The 23,992-nt window shown below is 36.4% G+C and overlaps 1 protein-coding gene across 4 annotated transcripts in view; it reads right to left on the bottom strand.

Annotated features, from left to right (window-relative positions):
• Positions 1-23,992, bottom strand: part of RAPGEF6 (Rap guanine nucleotide exchange factor 6) — a 186,401-nt gene that overhangs the window by 61,843 nt on the left and 100,566 nt on the right. For all 4 annotated transcript variants that reach the window (XM_081136609.1, XM_081136612.1, XM_081136611.1 and 1 more), the window contains exons 8-14: positions 16,783-16,960; positions 14,541-14,677; positions 11,843-12,001; positions 11,124-11,276; positions 6,797-6,961; positions 4,469-4,576; positions 702-905 (exon numbers count right to left, since the gene is read on the bottom strand). In XM_081136609.1, coding sequence (XP_080992735.1) covers positions 702-905; positions 4,469-4,576; positions 6,797-6,961; positions 11,124-11,276; positions 11,843-12,001; positions 14,541-14,677; positions 16,783-16,960 — 1,104 coding nt within the window. The remainder of the gene's footprint in view (positions 1-701; positions 906-4,468; positions 4,577-6,796; positions 6,962-11,123; positions 11,277-11,842; positions 12,002-14,540; positions 14,678-16,782; positions 16,961-23,992) is intronic.

The raw sequence follows: 23,992 nt of genomic DNA, 5'->3' as shown, positions 1-23,992 counted from the left end.
AAAAGAAGGAGCAGACCTATCACTTATAAGAAGGCTTTAATTTAGCTCTGGCTCAGTTGCTTGGAGTATCGTCCTGTACACCAAAAGGTGGCAGGTTTGATTCTTGGTCAGGGTGTGTAATTGATGTTTCTCTCTCCCTTCTCTAAACTCAGTGGAGACATATCCTTGGGTGAGGATTAAAAAAAATTTTTTTAAAGGGGAAGGCTTTAATTAAAAAAAAAAAGATTGAGTTTTAGAGAGGAAGAGAGAGGGAGAGAGAGAAACATTGATGTGAGAGAGAATCATTGATCGGCTGCCTACTGCACACTGCCTATCAGGGACTGATGCCACAATTTGGGCATGTGTCCTGACCAGGAATCGAACTAGCAACCTTTTGGTGCATGGGATGACATCCAATCTAGTCACACCATCCAGGGCAAACAGGCTTTAAGTGGTTGGTTATCCACTTATCTCAGCAATTTTCAACTGGTGTGCTGCAAAAATTTTCAAAACATGCAATACCTCACTATTTTTTCCCTTAGATCTTCAAATAAAAAATGACAATAGCCAATACAACAATAGCTGGTCAGTGTGAAAGAATCAAAATTATACCTATTTTTTTGTGAGATTGGCAAAAAATATAGTTTTTGAGGTGCCACACAATTTTAGTAATTAGTTTATGTGTGCCATGAGATGAAAAAGGTTGAAAATCACTGACTTACCTGATCACCACGTTTCAGTCCTGCATCAGCAGCTTTGCTACCAGGTTCTACTCCTTCAACAAAAATACCAAATCCCTTCTCGCTTCCTCCATTAAGGCTGAAATGCAGAGGGGACTCCCGGGAGGCCTTCTGCAGGACAACCTGTCTCCACTTAGCCTTTGCAGCACATGCAATATTCAATAATCGGAGATGACCATTCATTTTCTAGAAGTAGAAAAGGGAAGAATGTATACAAATGTATATGTATCTATTCCTATAGGCTTTTAAAAAATCACTTAAAATTATCAGAATTAAAGCTATATTTGAAATACAGAGTAAAGAACATGTAATCTGGGGTAAATAAAACTGGAGGGAGAACTTCCACCCTAGAGCACTTTCAAGAATATCTCTTGCCCAGCCAGCATAGCTCAGTGGTTGAGCATCAACCTATGATCCAGGAGATCGCAGTTAGATTCCTGGTTAGGGTACATGCCTGGTTTTGGGCTCGACCCCTAGTAAGGGGCGTGCAGGAGGCAGCCTATCAATGACTCATCATTGATGTTTCTCTCTCCCTCTCCCTTCCTCTTTTGGAAATCAATAAAGACATATTTAAAAATATATATCTCTCTTAATATGAAAACTTCTAGATAATCACAAGTTAGAAAAGATTTCAAAGTGATGTCTCATTTAGAGGGGGAGGACAAGAAAATTACTCATTTCTTGAACCTTCCCTAATAGTTACTGTACTATCTTGCTTATTTCCTGGCTGTTATATAAAACTCAAATCATTTTTAAACATTTAAAACCTTAAAGGACTTGAACCACCTTTCCAAATACTGCCTAATATTCAAAGACACATTCATGTCTCCACCTCTTCTAAGAATGCTATTCCTCTTATTTTTGAACTTCTTTAAACTTAGTAATAGTCTAAAAAAATCCAAGAAGAAGGAACACTTCCAAACTCTTTTTACGAAGCCAGCATTAGCCTAATTCCAAAACCAGATAAAGATACTACAAAGAAAGAGAATTACAGGCCAATATCCCGAATGAACATAGACACTAAAATCCTCAACAAATTATTAGCAAATCGGATCCAGCAATATATTTAAAAAATCATACACCATGACCAAGTGGGATTTATTCCAGGGATGCAAGGCTGGTACAATATTTGCAAATCAATAAACATGATACATCACATAAATTGAAAGATAAAAATCACATGATCTTATCAATAGATGCAGAAAAAGCATCTGATAAAATCCAACACCCATTTTTGATAAAAACTCTCAGCAAAGTGGGAATAGAGGGATCATACCTCAACATAATAAAGGCCATATACGACAGACCTACAGCCAACATCATACTCAATAGGCAAAAAATTACAGGAACAAGACAGGGGTGTCCACTTCCACCACACTTATTCAACATAGTACTGGAAGCCCTAGCCACAGTGATTAGACAAGAAGAGAATATAAATGGCATCCAAACTGGAAAGGAGGAAACGAAACTGTCATTATTTGCTGATGACATGATATTGTACATAGATAATCCTAAAGACTCCACCAGAAAACTACTAGATTTAATAAATGAATTCAGCAAGGTAGCAGGATATAAAATTAACATCCAGAAATCGATGGCATTTTTATACACCAATAATGAACTCTCAGAAACAGAAACTAAAAAAACAATCCCATTTACCATTGCAATTAAAAAAATAAGATACCTAGGAATAAACTTAACCAAAGATGTAAAAGACCCTTACTCAGAAAACTATAGGACACTGAAAAAAGAAACAGAGGAAGATATAAACGAATGGAAAAATATACCATGTTCATGGACTGGAAGAATTAACATCATTAAAATGTCCATATTACCCCAAGCAATCTATAAATTCAATGCAATCCTTATTAAAATACCAATAGCATATTTCACAGGTCTAGAAAACTTAGTAATATTCTAATTTCTAGGTTCTAACACCAATTTAATATTCAACTACTCTCAAATAGTGTAATATGTATAAGTCTCATGTCCATAACAAGCAGCTAAAGTTTTTTCAGAGACCAAGTCTTATACCTGTTCTTATCCTATACCTTGAAGTATAAAGTAGAATGGATGACTAGCTGATCACTGGAAAAAAATCCCTTGATTGTAAGGCACCTTCTATTTTCCATTAGCCCCTAGAATATCTATACAGTCAGCACTGGAAGACCCAAATGACGGAGGCTTCTATGACCTCTTATTCAAGTTCCCAGTTCCGTTCATTCTCCCTGTTTTGCATACAGCAGACATGATGCTCAAAAGGAGTAGGAAAAAGGACAAAAATCTGATTTCCCCCTTTATGAAACTCAACCCACTTACATTCTATGAGTAATAACAATTCTTGAGCATTTGCTATGTGCCAGGTTTTGTTCTCAGACTGTTAAATTCATTACTTCATTACAATCCTCATAACATTCCAAATAAACTAGGGACAACTATATATGAAATAAGACAACTTAGGTACAAAAGTTCAGGCAACTTGTCCAAGTTCACACATAGCAAATGATGGGTTCTGGGTGTTAATTCAGACAATAACTCGTCAGCTATATTATTATTTACTTCCTAAAATTGGAGTTGCTTAAAGCAGACAACCCAGTTGCATTTCAAAATTTTATATCTTGCAGGGGGAATAAAATGGATTTATAAATAGCCACTGTGAGCACTGTGAGGTGACTATCTTAGGTGTTGGATATTTAGAACAAGTGAAATCACATGTAGAAGGGATACTTAGAAAATCTAATGCAGATCTGATATATAAGATAGGCCTTAAAGCATAGTTTCAAATAGCAAGAGTGGAAGAAAATTCCAGCTTGAGAGAACTGGAAAAGAATATAAGGTAATCTGGTTGGCTATAATCAAGGGTGCACAGGAAAAAGGCTGGAAATGTAGATGAGGGACCTGAATATACAGGTGAGGAATTACTTGGGTAGGAAACACTTTGGTTTATTAAGAGAGAGAGTAATATTCATCTCATTTGTGGTTTGAAAACCATCTTTTGACCACAAAGAGTAAACTAGAAGGAAGACAGACTAGAACTAAAATTAGGAGGCTTTTATAAAAGATCAGGCATAAGACAATGAGGCCCTAAACTGGGGAGTGAAGAAGAAATGGCTGAGCCCTGGCCACTGTTGCTCAGTGGTTAGAGGGTCCCAGGTTCAATTCCCAGTCAAGGGCACATACCTGGGTTGCAGGTTCGATCCCCAGCCCCAGTTGGGGAGCATGCCAAAGGCAACCAACTGATGTGCCTCTCTCACATTGATGTTTCTCTCCCTCTCCTGCCCTCCCTCCCTTCCACTCTTTAAAAACAATGGAAAAAATATCCTTGGGTGAGGATTAACAACAGCAGCAGCAACAACAACAAAAGAAGAAATGGCCGAGACCAAGGGAAATATGTGTATGCCTAAATCAGTGACCCAGGTGACTTTAGCAACTGACTGCACATCTTGGCCAAGGAAATAAAGGAAGACAGGGGACCACATATGCACCAGAGTTTATAAGCCTGGGTGACTGGGAGAAAACATTATCATTAATCTTACAGCAGCAACAGTAGAGTCAGGAGGAAGCATGATGTTTGTTGGGGTTGGAGTGGCAGAGCAGGAGAAGAAGAAAATATGAATATGGAGGTTCTCAGAACAGACCCAGAAGATGAAAGCTGTTGTGAATTACTGTTCTTGGGGAGAGTGGGGGAGCAATCTCTAAACTCTAAAATAAATAAATAAATAAATAAATAAAATTCTTTTGAGCCTTACTGTATCTTCCAGATTTTTTTCAAATTCCTCCAGAAATCGAGTCATAGCAGGATCACCTTCAAAATCATTAAAATGATTATTTACCCATAATAATACAATCCGTGTTACCTGTGGAAACATGAAGAAGCAGTGTACTGTTGTTATGAGAGGCATTCTTTTCCAAAAGTAGATTCCAAAAACATGTCTAAAACTGAGTTTTATAGCTAACCTTCTCTCCCCTTTCCTGCACACAAAAGGTTCATTCTAACAGAGAGACATGGTTTAATCTGAGCTTTTGTTTCCTTGGGTACACAAGTAACAGAGAGCCAAGACTGTTCTCAGTGAGAAAACAAAAGCCTGGATGTTAAGAGTTAAGTACATGGGAATGTATATTTCAGACAGTATCCTAAAATGCAAACTTCTGAGGTCACGCAAACACATCAAAAGTGTTTCCATAGCCAAGAACATGTTTAACTAAAATTATAACAAAAACAAATCTGAAACTTCATTTATAAATACTGTGAGTATTCAAAATTGTGAATTGATTTTATTTTGCACCATAGAGTAACAGAAAAATTAAAAACTAACAAATGGAAGTTGAATTGAATAATGTGCCTGGCTAACAATTTAAGTCATGTATTTTTTAAATTGTGATAGAATACACAAAAAAAACCCATTTAACCACTTTAAATGCTCACTCTTAGCATTCACAGTGGTATGCAACCATCACCACTACCTAGTTCCAGAACATTTTCATCACCCCATTCCTATTAAGCAGTTATCTCCCATTCTGTTTGGCCTCCCTCCAGCCACTAGCAGCTACCAATTTGCTTTTCTGTCTCTGTGTATTCGCCTATTTTGGATATTTCATACAATATGTGAACTTCTGTGCCTAGCTTTTCACTTACCATGTTGTTTTCAAGGACCATACCTGTGTTTCATTCCTTTTTCTGGCTAAATATTTCATTATATGGCTATACAACATTTTAATTTTGATGAAGCTCATTTAATCTATTTTTTTCCTGTTGCTTGTGCTTTGGGTATCATCTCTAAGAAAACATTGCCAAACCCAAGGTCATGATTTTTGTACCACTTCTTCTAAGAGTTTTTTATAGTTTTAGCTCTTATATTTAGGTTCTGCTCCATTTTGAGTCAATTCTTTTGCATGTGGATATCTAGTCTTTAAATCATTTTTGTTCACTCTTAGCATCCTTTATTTCCTCAGCAACCAAAGTAACTCTTTATAATTCCAGGAAGGGGTGTATGTAAGTCTGTAGTTTTGGACAGTTTAGTTTCCTAAACAATGGAATACTATAGTCCAGCTACATCTAACTTATTTCCTTTAAAATATAACTCAAACACACTAAGCAATCATGGCCCTACTTTAATCTTTTTTTTTTTTCTTGTAGGTGACAAATGTTTATATTTGGAAAGTGCTTCTGCTTTGATCCTGGTTTCTAATTTTTGAGAACTTGACAAATGTGCCCTCTGGGCCTTGGCTTCAAACATCTTCAGTCAGCAGAGCACTTTAGAGGAGGTGAAACTCATTTGATCCTGCACTTGCTGTTCATCTGGGTCTGGGAGACCTGCCGTGGCAGAGTACGCCTCCTCTTGACCCCGGTGCACGGCCCAGAGCCAGCGTGGCTGCTGCCAAGGGGCCAACCCGCCTCCCTCAAGTCCAGCTCTTAGGGCTGCAAATGCCAGAGGCAGAGGATGCCGTTCCTGGCTCCCCTCTTAAAATAATGGAATTCTACCAATTTGCAAGGTGTTACTAGTCTTTCCATTAAATATGCCATGAAATAAGGTAAGATAATCTATTTAAAATAGCAAACAATAGTTAATGCAAAAAATACTCAAAGGCAGATTTAAGTAAGTCACAGCAGATATAAATTAAGGTAAAAAAGACCAATTGCTTTCAAATTACTACATATAAATAAGAAACATTAACATACTCTATCTTGGTGCTTACAGACAATCTAAGCTCTCTTGAAAAAAAATTTACTTGGTGAATATTCTTAATAAACTATTAATCAACCTTTAAATTTCCTTCAGAAACAAGTATTTTGAGAAAGTTCAAAAATACTCTCATGAGCTATCATGTTTACTGAATTTACAGCTACACCATAGCCTTATTTCAGTTTTTGTCTTTTAAGGCTCATATCCACTTTTAACATGCTATTTTGTCATAAAAGTAACTACACAGAGATATGTCAATACTGGTTCACTACTTTTTTTAGGTGAATTGAATCTTATCAAAATAAAATAAACATTTATCAACTGCAAGAGGTTTTATGAATAAAATTTAAAGGTTAAAATCACTTTCATGTCCTTCAGATTTATAAAACAAACCTTATCCCTTAAGCTGTCAATTTTAAACCATTCCAACAGTTTGATCCCAACATCCAAAGGACTTTCAAGAAATGTTCTATAAGTTAATAGAAAATCTTCTATATAAGTAGGGTCCACAATGGAATGCTCTTCTATTAAATGCATGATGAGACGTTCAGGTGTTGCCTAAAAATCCAAGGATAGAAAAGATTAGAAAATAAGTAGCTCAAAAACCAAAGAACTCCTATTAATTACTTCCCTTTTACCCACTCCAACAGACAAGTCCTCAAAGAAGAGTTTCACCTTTGAAACACTTAGCACTGGGATTAGGTAAGTCTCTATAGGTTGTAATCCATCAGCACCCAGAAGTTTAGAGAGAGCCCAGAGAAATAAAAATTTACTCAGCCGTAGCTGTTTTTATTCGCATTTCATCATAGCAGGGCTTTTGAACTTCATTGATTTACCCCTGGTGTGGACCATTACTGCCAATTATACTGCAATGGAGGGATGTAATGATGACCCTCTCAAGGCAACAGAAGGAAGAGGTGAGACTTAAACTTTAAAAAACAAAGCAGCCCCCATAAAAACAAAACAAAAAACCAACAACTTTCCTCCAAATTAATTTAATCATATCCCAAATTCTCTTCTGCCTCAGGCTACAGGAACAACACAGCAGTTCAAGACAGCATGTTTTATTGTTGTTACTTCCCGGAATAGAAGTTTCCTCTTCTGTAGTTTCTCCATGCTAGTTTACCATCTTGAGAGGAACCAGAAGTGCTAGAATTTTTACATTAACTCAGAGTTTTAACGCTTGCTGTCTCCAAATTTATACGAAGGATTATAAACAGCATTTACCTACTGCTCATCTTTGTGTTTCTAAGTCAATATTAAAATTGCCTTTGCAGCCTTTTGAAAAGTAGGTACAAAGCACAAATACAAAAATAAGCCAAACATAAAAATGTAACTGCTGTCCATAACCTCAAACTTTAATTTGTTTCATTCATCCAAACAATTCATGGGTCAAAATAACTGTATGGAAAATATTCGCTAATAACAATATTCATATCTAAGAATTTACTTATTTTTTTAAAAAGCACCTACTGCTAACAACATATGCAAATCATTCCTCTAGCAGGAAGTCACAAGTTCAGAAGTAAGGCTCTTCATATAACCTGTTTGGGAACAAGGCAACCAACGTCATTCTCAATCTTCTCCCACCCTCCAAAACACTCTACAAGTACCAAACTGGGTTTATCATTTAGACCAGGGGTGGGGAACGTCTGGCCTGCAGGCCATATATCATTTGGTCTGGCCCTGCCAAGGCAACCACAGGTGGGAACTCAAAATCCAAATCTAGGAGCTTTTTTCATAGCTAATTTTTAAGCTGATAATTCTGTATGGCCCCAGAATGGTGTTCTAAATATTCAAATGGCCCTTGGCAGAAAAAAGGTTCTCATCCCTCATTTAGGCCAATCATGATTTGAAGTCACATAACTCTGGTTCTTAGATCATGCACGTATAGCTAAGTCATGGGTGGAAATGATCAACATGTTAAAGAAACATTTAGCCATTATTCTAATTGGCTAAATCAGTGATTTTCAACCGGTGTGCCGAAAGAATTTTTAAAATATGCAGTGCAATACCTAACTGTTTAACCAGGGGCGCTGAACTCTTTTCCCGCAGAATGTCAAAATTAAAAAATGATAGCAGCCAATACAACAATAGCTGGATGATGTGAATGAATCAAAATTATATATTTTTATGTCAGATCAGAAAAAAATTTTTTTTTTCGTGTACAGCAGAATTTTGGTAATCAGTTTATGTGCGCCATCAAATGAAAAGGGTTGAAAATCATTGGGCTAAACCACTGAGGCAGGATACTTGTGGAGACTAGGCTGGCTAAATCATTGAGACAGGAAAGCTGTGGAGACTAGGCCATATATTTAAAACTTTATATAAAGATGAGTCCCACAGTCATGCAAAGGCATGTCACTGAGGTGCTCACTAGCATCCAATAGACTGGGATACTAGGAGACAGGGTATATAGAGTTGGCAGGTGAAGGAGATGGCTGGCATGTAGAGACTGGTTATGATGAGCAAATAAGCAACTATACAGAGCATAAAAAAGCCATTGTTGGGGAAGGTATTTATAAATATGGAAAGGCTAGAAAAAACTGTGGTATAGTAATGGAATTGGGAGTATTGGTATGAACTCAAGGTTGTTACAGATAGGTGTGTATGTATTTTTAGTTAAAACATACATGTATTTCCTAGGTCTGTCTGAGGAGAGGCTCTAGAAGCAATGATACCTCAGTGGCAATTAACAGAGTAAGTGCCCATATCTTGATTTTCAAATGCTATTCTTTACTAAAAGGATCCAGGGAACTCTAAAGATACGGCTTATTCCAAAGCCAGAAGTATAAGACAAACCTGGAACACCTTGTTTTGCCATATAATAAAAAAACTCTCAAAAAATGATGGGGACATGCCAAAAGTATACAGGAGTCAGACTAAGAGAGTCTCACTGGCCAACTCTGTGACAATTTGACCACTGAAACAACACTGATGGTAAGGGAATACAATACACGAATCCATACCAATATAATTAAATCAATGGGGGAGACAAGAAAGCTCATCCTTATAGTAGAATGACAATAAACGTAGAAACAAATAATGGAAACAGAAAATCACAATTTCAGGCAGGAGTAGTCAATGGAAGTAAGCCTGGTGGATCGATTTGCAGGACATATTGCCACTATCCCAGAACATCTCTCCTCCAGATAACTCACCAATTACAAAGGGTAAATGGTAACTTTACAGTGAAGAAACTTGCAGACAGACACCAACATGACCAGGTGATTAAGGTGGTGGGACAAGTTGACATTATGTGCTCCCTGATAAGATGCACTGAGAAGAGCACACCATTTATATAGAATTTCTGCCAGGAATGCATGACTTGAGTCTAGTCATCAGGAAACAGAACAGATCTAGGCTGAGGATCATACTATAGAATATAGGGTCTGCATTCTTTAAAACTACTGAAAATATAAACAAGAAAAGACTGTCTGGGAGTAGACTGATGTGACATGACAACTAAATAGAACTGTGCTCCCAGATGAGATCCTGGAACAGAAAGGAAAAAGAGACATTGCTGGGATAGTTGCTGAAAATTTAAATAGGGTCTATGGGCTAAATTGTGTTACTTTACCAATGCTCATTTCCTAACTTGAAGGGTTCTATGGTATTTACATAGCAGTGCTCTTGTTTTAAGGAAATACATAATGGAATATTTAAGAGTGATAAAACATCACATTTGCAGATTGCTCTCAATGGTTTAAAGAGACTGCTGATAATGGAAAAATGCAGTGAAATGTTAACGCTTGGGGAATCTCAGTCTGTAAGTTTGAAATCATTTAAAAATAAAGTATTAAACAACAGAAACCCTCACAAAAAAACAGCCTATAGGCAATCCATCCATATGTTCATCTTTTCTACGTACAAAACATACTTATCAGTTTAGGAAAAGAAAAGACAGTGTTTGGGATTAGCCTGACTCCTAAGGAAGAACCAATCTGACATCAATCCCTCATATTATTAAATAAGTGGCTACATTTCTAACACAAGTTACTTATTTTGCAACCAAGATTAATTTGAAAAGAGAAACAGTCATGTGTTTATTTCTTCTCTTACAACTATGATTGCTCTATTTTATATCTAGAGGGCTTTAAAGAGACAGGAGACAGGAGACGGGGTGGTGGGAGGACAAGAGGGTAAGGGGTAGAAGAGGAAGGGAGTTAGAGAAGGGAAAACATTATGGGCATCAATACTCAGACCCTAACAATGTGCTGTTTTTTATTTACCTCGTTTAGCCCTAATAAAGCCTTTCATATCATCCCCATTTACAGATAAGACACCTGAGGTTCAGAGAAGTTAATGCCCATTTCAATGTCACAGAGATCCACTAAGCACTCTGCAACTTCATCTAGGATTCCTTATGCCTTCATGGTTGGTCCTTTCATTTTCTGTTGTTTCTAAATATTGCTGTCTTTGGTGAAATTAACTCCCATTATCAATGGATCATAAAATGAATTTAAGAAGAAAAACTTTGACCAGTATATTCTAAAATAATATACTATCCATACTGATATTAAATAGCAATGTCACCCTTCATCATTAAAATGTGTAAAAATCAACTTAGGAAAAAGCAAAAAGAACCAACACAGTTATTTAAATTAGATTTCAAAGTCAGTGAATTATCTTGCACTACTCAAAAAGTGGTTCAAAGCCTTCTAGTCAATATGAAAGTTTTATTCTATTAGTGACTAGAATAGTAAGTAAAAACACCCACCTTGATTACAATGTGTCCTTTCCTGGTTCCGCTCCGATCTAGTTCACGGTGCTCATGCACCATAACAATTTCTCCCTCTTCTTCAACTTTATGGGTATTTTTTTCCACATGATTTAAAATTCTCCAATAATCTTGCTGGGCTATGCAGACAAACTGTCCGAGAACAACATGGGGACAATTAACAAATCTATAGTACATAAATATATCACTACGCACCAAGGCAGAGCACAAAGGTAAGAAATCAAGTGGCATCAGTTCTTTTTTATTCAGTCCCTTTAGTCCTTAACAAAAATCAAGATGAAATAAGTAATTCATGCAAAGAGACCAAGAAGTTTTTTGATTTTGAATTCTGCTCTAAAAGGAGAAGTGAACTACTCTCAAAACGGACACTATGCAAAGAAAACATGAAGCGGGAGAAAGAAACAACTCAGAAGTTCCTATTTTTTTCCTTTATATATAAAAAAAAAAGAAAACAGGAATGAGCTGGCTAATATCAGATAGAAATTAACAAACCAATATTTGGTATAGCTTCTTTTAAAAGTTTACAATTTGTTCAATTTCACCAACATGTGAGATATAAAATCTAATTTCCTTTATTAACTGTGAGCTTGTGAAACTCTTAATTTTCAAATGAAGCTATTTTATTTTAAGGAAAGAAAAACAGGCTCAGCCATTTTAAGTCAACAAACGAGAGTACATGACCAAAGAGATAAGCTTACCTGACAATCATCTACTTTAGTCCTAACAACTCCATGCATGTACTGCTTATCCAGCGTGGGAGTAATTCCAAAACTATTTCCCATAAAGAGATTTTCAACTTTTCCATCTGAATGGCTGATTTCTACAGTCCCATTTAAAATAACATACCACGAGTCAAGCTACAGAGAAAAAGACAGGTTTTAAGAATCTTTTAAAGAAAGGTAAGTTATATATTAACTTTGAAAAATAATCAATATATAGAACTGGTATAATTTTAAAAATGGAAGATCTGATTGTATTACTAACTGCTGTCAGTAACACCTGGTGCCTGTCTATGCAAACCACTGAAGCTTGTTTTACTCTTTCTTCTTTTAGTCACCAAATGAATTCAGGTACTTTCATAACTAATCAAATAACGTAATGGTTAAGACCACAAACTCTTGGAATCTGAGTCCAGACGCTGACATTGACTAGCTCAGTGACTTTGGGTAAGTTATTTAAACTCTCTAAGTCTCAATTTCTCTATTGCTAAAATGGACACAACAGTACCTATCACAGAACTTTTGTATTAATTAAATCAGTTTATACATATTAAGTGCTCAGAAGAATGCCTGGCACATAGCTAGCGCTCAAAGGGGGGGAGAGGAGGGAAGTAGCTAGTGATTAATTTAGAAAGACTACAAAGGCCTGAATTTTAAGACATATCTAATAAAATATTCATATCTAATAAAACAGTATTCAAAGTTTCTCCTAATGTTCATTTTTATTAGCAGCATTTAATGCTTGAAGGGGATATAGTCTAAAGGTCTACTCTGTATCAATGAAAGACCATTTATTCTCATTTAGTATCACTCTGAGCAGCCTAAACATTCAACAGTTCTAATGTGACTTAAGGGAAATCTGATTTATCAGTTTTCTGAAGGAGAATCACTGGAAATAAAAAATATTGTTTCAAAACTGTACTTTTTTATACTTTATATTTCAAATATAAAATATACTCATGAGGATTACATAAATTGAGGGCAGGGACTATGTTTGTTCTACCACTACATACTCCCTCTGTCTAGATTAGTACCTGGCACAAAGTAAGCATTCGATGAATTTTTGCTAGCAGAACTGTGGAAAATTAAGAGAATATAAAAATTTGTTAAAAGGAAAATTAAAGTTCCACAAAATCCCATTGTTTATATTTGTTAAAAGTTTCCTATGTTTATATTACTTTATATTGTTGAAATATTTAGACTGCCTTTTAAAAAAATATAGTACTATTTCATGTTTTCATCAAATTTTATTTTTTTTAGCATACCCTATGTGCCAGACATATTCTAAGATATGGGGAGAAAGCATGTAAACAAAGCTAGAGATAAGACCCCTGCCCTCAAGGAATTTCCATCAAACTTTAAAATGACTTGAATACCTACATAATGTTATATCCTGTAGCTATATAATAATTTAGTTAACCACTGCTTATAACTGGGTTATTTTTTGGTCATTTCCAATTTTTACTCCTATAAATATGCTGCAATGACCACCTTCTGGAGTTTTATATTATGTCTCAAGGAAAGACACTCATAAGGGGAACAATAGGTTAGAAACTATTAACCTTTAACGGACAGCACTTAAATTCCCGTAGTGAGGTCTCCCGGCCGGAGCTTTTTTGGACATTTAAATTCAGCTCTGCGCCCGGCCGGGCGTGGCTCAGCAGTTGAGCATCGACCTGGGATCCAGGAGATCGGGGTTCGATTCCCAGTCAGGGCACATGCCCGGGTTGCGGGATCGATCAATGACTCTCTCACCATTGATGTTTCTGTCTCTCTCTCTCTCCCTCGCATTTTCTCTCTAATAAAAAAATAAATAAATAAATTCAGCTCTGCAGGCATTTACTTTTTTGCCTCTATCTTATCTATTTTTTGAGTTATTTATGAAAAGTAAAAACATTTATAAAGAAAATGTATTGTTTATTATTAAAGTTATCTTTTAATATACGTTACTGATGTAACTCCTTGCTGGGAACTAAAGTTCCCTTTCATCCGATAAAGGAATACTTTGGAGCCCATGTTAAAAATTTCTAACTGACTTTCCAGAAATAGTACTGGCAGTATATAATGTTCACTGACTGACATCTCAGCATTAATTTTAACCAGTTTGATAAGAAAAATAGTGAAGTACTTTCACTTTCTCTGCACTCTCCTCTACCTATCCACAAGCTGCTATTCAGCATTTCTGAACATTGAATTGCTACATAAATCCCTCAAACGACAGTGTCAGATCATGGGAAGGCATAGGTATCAATGCCTCTCTCGTTCTCTCTCTTTTTTAAATATTAATATACAAAAGGGATAAGGAGAGTTGAGTAAATATCTGATAAACATTTTAAACAATAATAATGATATAAATATACAAACAATAATTAAGAATTTTTTTAAAAGTCTTTTGACTTGAAAAGTAAAAACAAATGTGGTTCAATGAATATTATCTATTAAACATTTAGTCTGTGCAAGGTCCACTGCTAGGAAATAAAAATTAAGACAAAGTACATAAAGCAAAAACAAAAGTAAAAACGAATCTCTTAAGTTATAACTACCCCAAACTATTCAGCATTCATTTAAAAAAGTGTATAAACTTTAAGTCAGGATTTACACAAGTTTATGAAAATTACATTATTCTAAAAATTACCTCCCATACTATACAATGTGTAACATTTATTTGCTAACCTACCTCTTGTCCATCTTCAAGAATAATAGCTCCAGCCTGCTCTACCACTTCAAAAATCATCACTGAGCAGAGTTCTCTCCTTACACTCATGGTCATGTTTGCAAAAGCGGGGAGCTGATGCATAAACTCCAGTAATTGTTCTATTAAAAAACAGAAATTGCAGTACAGAAACCATCAAGGACTACACTTTAAAGATACAATAAAATCTAGAATTCAATGCCTAATTTCCTAATCAACTTATGATGCTAAAGTAGAGAAACCAAGGCACAAAATGGATGTTGGCTAAAAACTCAGTTATTTGTTTAAAAGATGTATTCAGATTCACATGAAAATATAGGCACACTGGAAGATACCAGAACTCACAACCTCCAGACAGAACCAGGAAACTACGGATCTGGAGGAGGCTGCAGAGTTTATCTAATTTTCCTAGCCTGAGATGGCACTCTCTGGTGGTTAGTATGGTGATGTCCTTTGATCTGACAGATTAGTGAAAAAAGCATTTCATCTAGTTCTTATTGGGCTAGAGTTTAAAACAAAAATGTTATTAATAAAAGGCAATAATTAATTAGAGAACAAATGTAAATTCTAGTTTACGATTTTTCAAAGTAACACAAGCTAACTTTCTTTAACCAACAAATGTTTATGAGTGCCTGCCTTACCCCATTCTTTGGTATAAATGCATGAGCAATAACGATAAATATAAGGGAGAAACACACATAAGCAGTTAGCTAAGGGCTGAAACAGAAATAACTATAAGGTGCTATCCACCCACAGATAATTGGGAGTTAGTCATATTTCAATTTTTTAAAAGCTTTGTGAAAATAGCATAGTATATAATTCTTTATTATAAAAAATGCACTTTCAGATTCTGTCCAGATAATATTCACAACATAAATCTAAATTACTTAACTATATGTCATTAGAGTGGCAAGGACTGTTCAAATGTATTGATTTTTACTCACATAGATTATGATTATTATTAGTACCAGCATCTTCTGCTTTGAACAGCAGCAATATGACTACTATAACAGAAAAATCTAGGAAAAATCTTAATTGAACCATAACAATATATGACACTAAGTAATCTTTTTCTTTAAGGATTACATTAGCACCTTTAGTATTTAACCTCCTGAAGCATAGTAACTACTTCTGTAAATTACATAAAAAATTGTTTTAACCAAAAATTATACACGTACATATTTTTTCAAGCTAGAAAAGTAAAAATATGATTTTTGTTAACATAAAATTTTTTTTTAAAAAAAGCTAATTCACAGACATTGGACACTGACGTACTATGTTTTAAATGTCTTATGAACATGAAGAGGGAAATCATCTTAATGGAATCAAAGCTTTTGTTTTATAAACTTGGGCAGCCAGGGTGTGAGTGAGGGTGATCTGGCTGTCACCTCTGTCACCCAATTGATTGCCAGGGTTGATTCAGTTGATCTGGTAGGCTAGGCAGGTGTTCCCTTCCTCCCTCACAGCTCCATGAGCATCCCTCCCAAAGCTGCACGCTTGAAGAGGATGACCATCCCCAAGAAAGGAGTTCTTCAGTCAAAGGCATACAAGCAGCTGTGTTCCCCTGCTAGACCCTCTAAACAGGCTCTCAAATTGGGGCAGCAAATCCCCAAAATGGCCCTAAATGACCCCTCTATTGATATTTACGATCTCGTGCATTCCCCTCCCATATTATATAAGGGTTGCTCTGTGTGACAAACAACTTGGAAGTAATATGTCACTCCTGAGGCCAGATCATAAAAGACGTTGTGGCACCTGCCTTACTCCCTTGGATTACTTGCTTTGGGTGATGCTGGCTGCCATGTTGTGAGGACAGTTAAGCAGCCTCTGGAGAGGCCCACGTGGTGAGGACGTGAGGTCTTGTGCCAAAAGCCAGGTCAGTAGCCACGTTGGAAATAGTTCCTCTACCTCAGTCCAGCGAAGCCTCAGATGACTTCAACGTTCTGACTGCAACCTCATGACACTGAGCCCGAACTGCTCAGTTAGGCTGCTCCTGAATTCCTGACCCAGTAAAAGTATGAGAAAATAAATGTATGGGAGTTTTTTCTGTTTGCATGTGTGTTTATTGTTCAACTCTATTACAGATGACCCCCATTTTCCCCAACTTTTCCTCCCAATGTATGTTGTTTTAAGTCACTAAGTTTTGGGGTAATTTGTTATGCAGCAATAGGTAACTATATCTAAATTAAACTATAAAATTCTTATTGTGAACAGATTATTTTTTTACCAATGTCATCATCAGTTTTGTCTGCAGGTTCTTTTTCAAGACACTCTCTAACAAGGTCTCGCCCTTGCAGCGGATCTGTTCGATCAATCTCTTCATCTTCCTCCTCTTCATCTTCAGAATCAACAGGCCCTTCCGGAAGACGTGTTAGATCTACATCTCCCACCTCACTTTCCGTAGCCTACAGAAAGAAATGTTGATCACTTTTCATGTTAAAAAAATTACATATCACAGTCTGAATTAATCAAACCTATCCCTCAATACCAAATATTATAAAGAATTAGGCAATATTATATGTTGTATCAAAAACAAAATAATACTTATTTATAAAAAGGTTTCTCCCTGACCAAAAAACAGTCTCATCATTCCACGGTATGACATCTAGGTGATAAATCTCACCTGGTAAATATAAAATGGTTAGGGGACTCAAACATCACTAAATGTTTTAATACCTGCTTTCTAACAAACGCTTGTATTTCTTAAAAGTACATTTCCTACAACATGAAGCGCAGGAAAGATTAAACACAGTTTACCAAAAATCATTTTATGAGTACTTATGAGTTTACACTGGGTGTTGTAAATAAAATATCATTCTTTCAGCACTCAGGTTTAGAGTTTAGTAGGGTAGGCAATCATGTAAATTAAGGACAGAAGTATAAAAGAGGCAAGGAGTAGTTCTGAAAAGAGCTAAAACAGACCAATTGTGAAGGGCTGACTTCCCAATACCTTACTTGAATCTAATATTGTGTTGATCAAGAAGAGCAGAGATTATTCTAACCAATCTTTAATATAAACTTATATTTACAACCTCAACTCTGGAAACATTAGTTTCAGACACTTGTAAAGGAACTAGCAGATTTTTAAAAAACTGAAAATTTAAATTTCATTCATAGAAAATAATGAGGATGTCTTTTAGGAAATAAAATTGCCCTGAAGAGGATTAGTTGGCAATATTTCTAAATATTACACTTGATACATATTAATAAAAAAGCATGGATACTGAAGCAGTTACAGAAAAAATGAGTTGAACATAATCTTCAAATATTTAAGTCTCATCCCGCATCAAACATTTACTGTTTTGTCTGCCCAGAAGAGGATCTTCCTTCTTTTAGGGAATTGCTGTTTTCCTCCAATTTAACCCAAAGATTACAGTGGGAAACAGTGCCCTTCCTGGCTATGTAAGCTAAGATAGAAAGACCTCTTTCTGGATTTTTATAATTGGAACTGGAGGGCAGAGTGTCCTTTTTCCTCTGGTACCTGAATCAGAAGAATGTGATGCAGAGCAGCCTACAGCCACCTGGGATGAAAGCCTTTCTATGGTGGGAGAAAATATAACTAATAGACAGAGAAAGGGGCAGGGGAATTGGAAGTACACTGAACAAGAGAGGCAGACACAGAAAGACAGAGACAGAGAAAATGGGAAATCTCAATAAAGAAATGTAAACTGTAAAAAGAGTGGACTTAAAGAAGGGCAATAAAAATATACCCGAACTGAAGCAAAGAGAGGGAAAAAGCCAAGAAGAAAATTCAACAGAGCCTCAGAATTTTGTATAATATCAAAAGTTGTTACAAAAAAGGCAGGTCAAAAGATATGCCATATTCATTAAAGTAGGGTACACAAAAGATCAGAGCTTTGGCCTTTCAACTACTTTATCCTAGGACTTGGAAATACAGCAGACCATCAAGATTATACTAAATGAAGTAAATCAAGAAAAGAAAAAAAAAGTATACTGGTAGAAGGGCTAAGACAAAAAATATTAATCTTCTTGTGTTTTTCCTTTCCCATAGTATGAATATGTCTCTATGTATATGTGGAAATATAACTTGGTGAGGCAGACAGTCTGAGCTGATTTTCTGATGACTTGGCCTTCCCCAAATAAACTACCAGAGGATTTCCTTTTCCTGTTTGCATCCAGATAAACATGAAGCTACAATAAGGGGAACTATAGGTTAGAATGAAAAGTTATACAAACTTACAAAAATCACACTTTCAAATTTAGAGCAAATATTAAGCCAGAACCTTAGGCTTTCAGTGCTTCTATATTCTGCATTCCTATGTTCAGTATTTCACTCAACCTTTTTCATGGACCACTTAGTCCTTATGTTTCTCCTTTGTCTTTCTGGTCAGGGCAAGAATCCTCTGAAATTAATCCTTCACAATAATGCTGTCCAGGCCGGCTCATTCCATAATCTCTACAACAGGGCAGGCAGGCAAAGTAAAGCCTCCTTCGCCCAGGATAATAAAGCTTTAGTTAGTAGTGAGCTCTGGAAACACTACTGGTTTCTACCTACAAATGTAATTCAACTAAAAAAACTCTAGATTATTTCCTAAATGCCAAAACTGTGCTTAACTCAGCATGGGATATATAAGAAAGAAAAAGACTGTGCGTTCCACAAATTTACCATGATAAAAAACATCAAGTGTACACGTAACGTAACTACACTAAACAATAGAATGGAAGGAGACATGCACAGAAAAACTGCTGTGAGGTTCCAAGACATGTGAGACAATGTAAAAACATCATCCCGGTGGAGCTGCTGGCAGAGCAGCATTACCAAACACTGAGCCAGGAAAAGGCAAACAGGGTCAGGGAGTAGCCATGATGTGCTAGTCATGGACCACAATCTACAATGTACAAGTGGAGAATAGTGGAACATAAAACTAGATGAACAGATTGTGGTTAGATGGGAAAGGCTTGGAACTTGAATATAAATTTGAAATGAACTGTACATTAGGTAACAGTGAAGCACTGAAGCTTTTTAAATAGAGGTGTAAAGCCATATCTGTAGGTAACAGCGAAGCACTAAAGCTTTTTAAATAGAGGAGTAAAGCCATATCTGTTTTCTGTACTTTATTTCAAGTGAAAGTTTAAAAAAGATAAAGATAACAGGTTTTGACTAGGGCACAGATATTCTTAACAGAAATTATAAGACAAATGGAAGAAAACAAGTGGTAGGCAAAATTAGATGAGGTATAAAAAGAACATCCTGGTGGAAATGTGGCACCAGAGGTCTGGAGAGATTGGGCAGAAGAGCTCTGAAGTAAGGTATCAAGCTGTGAGGTAATAACTGAAGCAGGATTTTTAGGAACATGTTTACATCCAACATAGAAGTTAAAAAATATAGGTGGGGGATGAATGTGTGCCTCAGGTTATCTAAAAGTAGTCATTTGTCACTAAAAGACAGGTATATGCTCTGAGAAGTTAGGCGGTTTTGTCCCCGCGTGGTCATAGAGTACACTTACACAAACCTAGAGGGTAGAGCCTACTACACTCTGGGTCTCTAAGGTATAGCCTATTGCTCCTAGGTTTCAAACCTGTACAGCATGTCACAGTACTGAATACTGTAGGGAACTGTAAGATGATGCTAAATATTTGTGTATCTAAACATACTTAAAATAGAAAAGGTACCGTAAAAATACAGTATAAAAGAGAGTATGTGTGCATGTGCACATATATTGGGGGGTACTGGGAGGAGGGTTATGGGAGAAAGCACCATTGGAGGAAGAGTAGTCACCAGGAGGAGGAAGGGAAGGAAGAGAAGGGAAGAGAAGTGGACAGTAAAGACAGAAAGAGATCTAGGAGATAAATCTAGAGAGGAGAAATAATAGAAGGGATGGGAAGGAAAGAGAGAAGGGAGGGAGAGAAATTGGACTGGCAGTAAAGGTAAAGAGAAATGGAGGGAAGAGAAGTAAGTTTGTGGGCAGGAGTGTATGTGCATGTACCCATGTGCAGGGTGGGCTCCAGGGCTTCCCTGTTCCCCAGCCCTCCCCCCTAGCTCCCTTGCCAACTCTGGGTGGGCACAGGGAACGTGGAGAGCATGCTGAGCCTCCTCCTTAATTTAAAACACCCAGAGCTAGCACTAAATTCAACATCTTAGTTGTGTCTAGCCTTTTCTCTGAACATCAGAAACTTTTTGCTTATAATCTATTAAAATCTTATGGGACCACCATTGTATGTGTGGTCCATCATTGACCAAAATGTTATATGGCACATGACTGTAAGTTAAGGACAAGACAAGTGCTTTAAGATTTCAGTGTCCCAGCTCTTGGACAAGACTGAAATAAATAGAAAGGAACCTTTGAGAATACATAAAATATGCTACCCAAGAACATTCTAACATCTAAATGCATACGTGTAGTTAATTTTAAGCTAATTTGATTAAAAACATATTTACACCAAAATCATTACTTGCCTTTTTTTCCAGATTGTGGTAACTGCTTTATTCTTAAGTTTCTTTGAGAACCAAGGCTTTTATATTATTTTAAAAAAATTTATCTTTATTGTTGAAAGTATTACAGATGTCCCCCTTTCCCCCACTGACTTCCTCCACCCTGCATCCGTCCCACCCCCAGGCCTTCACCAAACCATTGTCTGTGTTCATGGGTTTATGCATTTATGCATATAAGTTCTTTGATTAATCTCTCCCCACTCACTCCCCTACCTCCGCCTTTCCTCTGAGATTCCTCAGTCTGGTCCATGCTTCTATTATCTCTGGATCTATTTTGTTAATCAGTTTATTTTGTTCATTATATTCCACATATGAGTGAGAACATGTGGTACTTGTCTTTCTCTGACTGGCTTATTTTGCTTAGCATAATACTCTCCAGGTCCATCGATGCTGTCCCAAAGGATAAGAGATCCTTCTTTTTTACAGCTGTGTAGTATTCCACGGTATAAATGTACCATAGTTTTTTATCCACTCACCTACTGATGGGCACCTGGCTGTTTCCAGATCTCAGCAAAGGCTTTTATTTGTAAACCAGAAGACATGAAAACTCTCAAAAAGGAAACACATAGTAGTACAGCCACAAGTTTGCCATATAAAATGGTAAAACAATTTTCCTGTTAAGAACTGCTGTTAGGATGACTCACTCTCTTTTCACCCAAACCCTCCAAATTAAAAATACTTGCATTACTTTGCAAGGCTTTGCTTTTACTGTTAACAAGACATGACTGGGTTAGGTGTCCACTTTTAAAATCTCCCAAATGCTGAGAAATTCGAATAACCAGACAAGCCACTTTAACTGTTACTGGCCAAGGTGTATACAATGGGAATGTACAACTTTAACTAAAGGGTGCACTCCCAGCTTCAACACGTACCACAAAGGAGGCAGAGGTCAGTAAAAGATTAAGGGTGCAGTATTGACATTTAAGCCTTTTTTACTTCCCTCTGTTTTAGTCCTGAGGATCTGATTGCATACATACAGTCTGGTTGGTGTTATTTTGTTTATCCAGATTTTTAAATTGTAGTCTAGATAGTTTACATTTTGGGGGATATATTTTATAGATCTATTATTTGTGCTCTAGTTCCTTTTACCCTCTACTAATTATTCCTTTAATCATTTCCCACAATTTTATTCAACTTTTATTTTTAACTGTATACCCTATTTATATCCTCTTTAAAATTTGTTAAATATAGAAATAATAATGTTCATTGAGAAAAACATAAAAGCCTAAGGAACAAAATAAAAAGTACCCACAAACCTACTACCAGTAGAAAAACACTGTTACCATTTGATCCTCTTAAATTCAGATTTGCATCTCATGTATACAGATACCAAATACATATATAAGCATGCACATACAGGGTGCCCCCCAAAAATGGACACACACTATAACAGCTGACAGCTCAATTTTGAAAATAAAAGCTAATTTAATAAACTGCCTTTATTATTATTCAAAGTGTGTTTAATCTTTATACTGATTCCATCTTTTGCTATTGTTCTAAGCTTAACTAAAGCCCCATTTTGAAAAATTTTACCTGTTTTGGCTGCTCTTAAAATATTTTATGTTACATTTTTGCATAGTTGACTTTGGTATTATGATAATTTTCTACTTTAAGTTTTTGAATTTGTTTTGGTTCTAGAATTTCATTATTTTTTTATCCTTTTATCTGTTCACTCTCCTTAAATTAATTAAAGCTTACTTTTATTGGTTACTTTGCAAGTTTCACTGTGTCATCATTTAACTATATGATTCCACTTATATGACTTCTGGAAAACACAAAACCAAAAGGGCAGAAAACAGATTGGTGGTTGTCAGGAGCTGGGGGTCAGAAGGGACTGTCTACAAAAGGTCATAAAGGACTTTTTGAGGGGATGGAAATATTCTATGTCTATATGTAGAATATACTGAAGAGGATGAATTTTATTATATGTAAATTCTATCTCAGTTAACATTAAACACATATACACAAATACACAAACACAATTAATGATGCAGGATACAGAACTGAGATGATTTGGTGCTGAATGTGATAATCAAGGGAGGAGAGCCAATGCTAACTTCCAGGTTTCTGGGGTATGAAAAGATGTCTTCCTCATTTTGTAATGGAGGCACTCCTTTGACATGCAGGACAGCAGGCAAGGATACCTGTCTAGTTTATCCAAAATGAAACTCTTTTTTTCCACCTTGTTTTTCTTCATCTATCTATCATCTATCTATCATCTATCTATCTATCTATCTATCTATCTATCTATCTATCTATCTATCTATCTATCTATCATCTATCTATCTATCTATCATCTATCTATCTATATATCTATCATCTAGCTACCTATCTTACCTACCTATCTACCTTCCTTCATTGTTAAGAGTATTACTGATGCCACCCTTTTCCCCCTTTGCCCTCCTCCACCCAGTCCCTGCCCTGCCCCAGGTCTTCACCGCCCTACAAAATGAAACCCTTAAAAGGAGAGAGAGATGTAGAGAATGCTACTAAGGAAGGAAAGCATATGGAAGGTTGGAGCACGTCAGGCACTTACAAGGCCATGGTCCTATAGCAAATGACCTCCAACCACACCAGTAAGTGTATCCCAGCCCCAGCCTCAGGTGTTCAAGCCAGTGGGTGAACATCCTGTAGATGCTAATGTAAGTGCAACACTTCAGAATTTCCTCCAGGATCTTGGCAAAGATACAGAACCCTACTGTGTGTAGCCGATCTTCTAGTTCACAGTAAAGCACTGGCCTTCCCAAGTGACCTTGAATGTTAATCTGTATGCTATCCTCTTACCCCTTTTCTCACAACCATCTAGGTTTCTGTTCCTTGCTCCAAAAAAGTGATCACATCTGGCTTAAAAATGAATATACTAGGTTATCTGTAGTCTGTCAACACTACATCTCTGTTGTATAGTCTGTTCTAGCAAGGTCCAGACATTCCCACTTATCCTGGGAGAAATCTACAGCCACATCCCTGAACTTCATTAATCCAG

Source organism: Miniopterus schreibersii (genome assembly GCF_964146895.1).
Source record: "Miniopterus schreibersii genome assembly, chromosome: 4".
Lineage (NCBI taxonomy): Eukaryota > Metazoa > Chordata > Mammalia > Chiroptera > Miniopteridae > Miniopterus > Miniopterus schreibersii.
This window is presented reverse-complemented; position numbering and strand designations above follow the sequence as displayed.